The sequence below is a fragment of the Orycteropus afer genome, unplaced genomic scaffold (assembly GCF_000298275.1).
Source record: "Orycteropus afer afer isolate SDZICR_OR568_19922 unplaced genomic scaffold, OryAfe1.0 scaffold00040, whole genome shotgun sequence".
Classification (NCBI taxonomy): domain Eukaryota; kingdom Metazoa; phylum Chordata; class Mammalia; order Tubulidentata; family Orycteropodidae; genus Orycteropus; species Orycteropus afer.
This window is the reverse complement of record NW_006921627.1, coordinates 14,949,248-14,954,833: the sequence shown is the minus strand read 5'-3', so window position 1 is coordinate 14,954,833 and position 5,586 is coordinate 14,949,248. Positions and strand designations below refer to the sequence as shown.

Below are 5,586 nucleotides of genomic sequence, written 5' to 3'. Positions count from 1 at the left end.
ATGTTCTGATATCTTCATTAAATTATATTGTTAAATATTCTTGTATCTTCTGAAAACTAAACGATTTCATTTAGCCTTATTCCCTGATGGTAAAGATGTGAACTAAATGCATTAAATTAACAACAGAGCCTTAGTTTTTACTATAGGGTAAATGGATAGGTTTTCTCATTATTTTCTATCATTTTAGGCCACCCTTAGGTATAATGTCCTCATACCTAAGAAGGCATCTGGATTTTCCCTTTCCTTGGAAATAGCAAAGAAAAACTCTTCAGATTCATTCCAGGCTAATTATGACCTAACAGTGACTTTCAAGTAAGTGCCACATTTTGATAGCAACTCCCAGGTTAGAGAGATGGTAATATAACAAAAAAGATTTTAAACAGTAGTAAAATAATTTTTACCATTTTTATTTTGCCAAAGGCTGGAACAGGTAAAAGGGGCAGGGGACAGCCCCCAGGTGGCAGGGAGCAGTGGCAGATAGGGCTGGCAGCTGGAACAGGTAAGGGTAACCCCAGGAAGTGAGTGGAGGGGTTGGAACAGCTAAGGGAGACACACTTGTCTGTCTGTTTGTCATATTATGTTGCTGTGAAGCTGGAAGCTGTGTCAGCAGGGATGTCCATGGTGGGCCGGTTCCAGTGGAGCTTCCAGACTAAGACAGACTTGGAAGAAGGAAGAGGCCATCCACTTCTCAAAGAATTGGCCAGTAAAAACCTTATGAACAGTAGTGAAATACTGTCTGATATATTACCAGAAAATTTTATGAATAGCCCTGAAACATTGTCAGATACAGTGCCGGAAGATGAGCCCTTCAGGTCGGAAGGCACTCAAAATATGACTGGGAAAGAGCTGCCTCATCAAAGTAGGGCCTAGCTTAATAATATAGATAAAGTAGAGCTTTCAGGGCCTCCATTTGCTGAAGTGGCACTACTCAATATGAGAAGAAATAGCTGCAAGCATCCATTGATAACTGGAACATGGAATGTATGAAGTATGAATCCAGGAAAATTGGAAGCTGTCAAAAATGAAGTGGAATGCATAAAGATTGATATCCTAGCTATTAGTGAGCTGAAATGGACTGATTTGACCATTTTGAATAACATAACAATGTGATCTACTATGCCGGGAATGACAAATTGAAGAGGAATGGTGTGGCATTCATTCTCACAAATCATGTTTCAAGATCTATCTTGAAGAACAATGTTGTCAGTGATAGAATGATATCCATATGCCTACAAAGAAAGCTAGTTAATACTACTATTATTCAAATTTATGACCAACCACCAAAGCCAAAGATGAGGAAATTGAAGATTTTTACCAACTTCTGCAATCTGAAATTAACCAAAAATGCAATCAAGATGTGTTGATTATCAGTGGTAACTGGAATGCAAAAGTTGGAAACAAAGAAGAATCATTGGTAGTTGGAAAATTTGGCCTTGGAGATAGAAATAATGCTGGAGAATGCATGACAGAATTTTGCAAGATCAATGACTTATTCATTGCAAATACTTTTTTTTCAACAACACAAACAGTGGCTATATATGTGGACTTCACCAGATGGAGTACACAAGAATCAGACTGACTACATCTGTGGCAAGAGGTGATGGAGAAGCTCAATTCTTCAGCTAAAACAAGGCCAGGAGCTGATTGTGGAACAGACCATCAACTGCTCATTTGCAAGTTCAAGTTGAGGTTGAAAACAATTAAAACAAGTCCACAGAGCCAAAATATGACCTTGATTATATCCCTCGTGAATTTAGAGACCATTTAAAGAACAGATTTGATGTATTGAAGACCAATGACCAAAAACCAGAGGAATTATGGAATGACATCAAGAATATCATCCATGAAGAAAGCAAAAGGTTATTAAAAAGACAGGAAAGGAAGAAAAGACCAAAATGGATGTCAGAAGAGACTCTGAAACTTGCTCTTGAATGCAGAGTAGCTAAAGCAAATGGAAAGATAAAAGAGCTAAACAGAAGATTCCAAAGAGCAGCTCAAGAAGACAAAGTCAATTATTATAATGAAATGTGCAAAGACATGGAGTTGGAAAGCCAAAAGGGACGAACATGCTCAGCATTTCTCAAGCTGAAAGAATTGAAGATGAAATTTAAGCCTCAAGTTGCAATATTGAAAAATTCTATGGGCAATATATTGAACAATACAGGAAACATCAAAAGAAGATGGAAGGAATACACAGAGTCACCATCCCAAAAAGAGTTGGTTGATGTTCATCCATTTCAGGAGGTGACATATGATCAAGAACCAATGGTATTGAAGGAAAAAGTCAAAGCTGCACTGAAGAAATTGGCAAAAAACAAGGCTGCAGGAATTGACAGGATACCCGTTGAGATGTTTCAACAACTAGAGGCACTCCTTGGCTATGCCAAAAGATTTAGCCAACTGATTGGAAAAGATCCATATTTGTACCCATTCCAAAGAAAGGTGATCCCACAGAATGTGGAAATTATCGAACAATATTATTAATATCACAAGCAAGTAAAATCTTACTGAAGATAATTCAAAAATGGTTGCAGCAGTATATTGACAGAGAAACTTCCAGAAATGCAAACTGGATTCAGAAGAGGATGTGGAACGAGGGATATCATTGGTGATGTCAGATGGATCCTGGCTTAAAGCAGAGAATACCAGAATGATGTTTACGTGTGTTTTATTGATTATGCAAAAGCATTCTATTGTGTGGATCATAACAAATATTGGCTAATATTGAGAAGAATGGGAATTCCAGAACACTTGATTGTACTCATCAGGAACTTGTACAGACCAGAAGGCTGTTGTTCAAACAGAACAAGGGGACACTAGATGTTTTAAAATCAAGAAGGGAGTGTGTCAGGGTTGTATCCTTTCACCATACTGATTAAATCTGTCTGCTGAGCAAATAATCTGAGAAGATGGACTATATGAAGAAGAATGTGACATCAGGATTGGAGGAAAAATCATTAAAAACCTGTGCTATGCTGACGACACAACTTTGCTCTCTAAGAGTGAGGATGACTTGAGGCATTTACTGATGCAGATTGAAGAATAGTGTGCAGGATGGATTTCACCTCAATATAAAGAAAAAAAATCCTCACAACAGGACCAATAAGGCAACATCATGATAAATGGAGAAAAGATTGAAGTCGTCAAAGACTTAATATTACTAGGTTCTACAATCAACACCAATGGAAGCAGCAGTCAAGATATCAGACATCATATAGCATTGAACAAATCTGCTGCAAAAGACCTCTTTCAAGTGCTGAAGAGCAAAGATGTTTCCTTGAAGACTAAGATGTGCCTGACCCAAGCCATGGTATTTTCAACTGCCTCATATGCATGTGCGGGTGTAGTAAATTACTTAGTGTGACTTTTCTACCATAAGTCTTCATAAACTCAGTGCTGGAATGAGCAACTGAGGAGCTCCTGATTGTAAATGTTATCCACGTGGAGTATTTCTGTTGGGCGTGGTACAATACAATGTTCTGGGAGGTTCCCACTCCCTCTCAGGTGCTTAGAGTTCTGATTCTGTGATTGGCTAGTTTTGACTACCCTGCTGGGCTCAAAAGGAGGCCTCCTAGAGGCAGAACTCTCTCTGACTGCTGGTTTAGGAAGACGTGCGGCTGCGAGAGACACGTACACCTGAAAGAGACACGCGCTGCTGGGAAAGAGATGCAAGAGGCGCGCATTGCTGAGTGAGACACCGAGGGACATGCACTGCTGGGGGAGAGACTGTGAGAGACTTGGCTGAGAGACGGTGGGCTGGGAGAGAGACCGAGCATTTTTCCTGAACTTAAATTGTAGCCTGGTGCTTCCCTAATAAACCCCATAATCTGTGAGCTCTGTGTGGCCACTGCAGCGAATTATCGAACCCAGGAGAGAGATGGTGGTGCTTTGGGAGGAACAATTGGAGAAAGGGCTGGAGGGAGGCAGCATGTCTGGCTTGCAGTAATAGGCCTTGGGTTACTGCTGGTAACCCTGTCTTCCTCTTGTGCGATTAGAGGAGGTCAGAACATGTGGCCTCCCTGCCGTTTCAGCAGCATGTGAGAGCTGGACGACGAAAAAGGAAGACTGAAGAAAAGTCGATGCTTTTGAGTTGTGGTGTTGGTAAAGGATACTGAAAGTACCACGGACTGCTAAAAGAACTAACAAATCTGTCCTGGAAGAAGTGTAGCCAGAATGCTCCTTGGGAGCAAGAACGGACAGACTTTGTCTCACCTACTTTGGTCATGTAAGAAGGGACCATTCCCTGAAGAAAGATATCACGCTTGGCAAAGTGGAGGGACAACGAAAAAGAGGAAGGCCCTCAATGAGATGGATTGACACAGTGGCTACCACGATGGGCTCAGGTATAGCAAGAATCATAGGGCTGGCACAGGACCGGGAGGTGTTTCATTCTGCTGTGTGTGAGGTCGCTATGAGTTGGAGATGACTCGATGGCACCAAACAACAACAAAATAACAATTATGAATACTGGTAATTATGATAATGGACAGCAGAATTTAGTACTTCTTAAGGTAAGTTAGCACTTGATTTATGCAAGTATAATTTGAAAGCTTCTGCTCCAATATATCAATATTCCAGCAATAATTAGATGTTGTTTTACAGAGGCACTGGTAATTTGAGACAGTGGAGATACTATTTTTTGTCCTAAAGAAAAGCATAAGTGGGCCTGTGGTAGAAAGCTCACAAATATTTACTTTATAAATCTAACTTATTGCCATCGAGTCAGTCCTGACTCATAGCGACCCCTTCTTGGGTTTTCGAGGCAGTATCACTATTTCTGCTGTGCATGGGGTCGCTATGAGTCGGAAACGACTCGACGGCACTTAACAACAACAACAACAATATCACTATGGAAGTAGATTGCCCAATCCTCCTTCCAAGGAGTGGCTGGTGGATTTGAACTGCCAGACTTCTGGTTAGCAGTCAAATGCTTTAGGCACTACGCTAAGAACAAAAAATTTAGATTTTTCTTCTTCAGATGAACAATAGAATACTCTTTAATTGAAAGTTGTTCATAGATTCCGAAGGGTTTTAGCCTTAGTTGACATATGGGGAAATGCTGAGTAAAAGCAGCTTGGGAAATTTTTCTAAGGGTTTCTAAGTGAAAATTGCCTGAACAACAGAGCTAAGACAGCAACTAATTACACTGTGGAATTGTTAACTTCATGTCTCAGCAACCCTACTCAGAGGCAGGGGCACAACCTAGAAGATCTCTTGGGGACATGCCTACTCTGTGATTCTTTCACCTTTCTGTTTTTCAAACAAAGATCTCCTGAAAGTGTTATGCAAACCTAAGGCTAACATAAATATGTTGTTGTTGTTGTTGTTATTTGCCATCGAGTCGAATAAAAATTTGTAAGCTTTGTTTATAAATTTTGACTTTGAAGCCTCAGATAAGCTTAAGAGCAGAGTTTTGGAAGATTCTGTTGTTGTTGTTATGTGCCATTGAGTCAGACCTGACTCATAGTGACCCTTCCTTGGGTTTCCAAGGTGGTATCACTACAGAAGTAGATTGCCCAACCTTCCTTCCGAGGAGTGGCTGGTGGGTTTGAACCACCAGCCTTCTGGTTAGCAGTCAAGTGCCTT

At 40.5% G+C, this 5,586-nt stretch overlaps 1 protein-coding gene across 1 annotated transcript in view; it reads left to right on the top strand.

The window, feature by feature from the left end:
* Window positions 1–5,586, top strand: part of LOC103193917 (ovostatin homolog 2-like) — a 68,811-nt gene that overhangs the window by 53,343 nt on the left and 9,882 nt on the right. Inside the window, 2 exon segments of the mRNA XM_007937220.1 lie at window positions 135–312; window positions 421–430. Of these exon segments, the coding sequence (XP_007935411.1) occupies window positions 135–312; window positions 421–430 (188 nt within the window).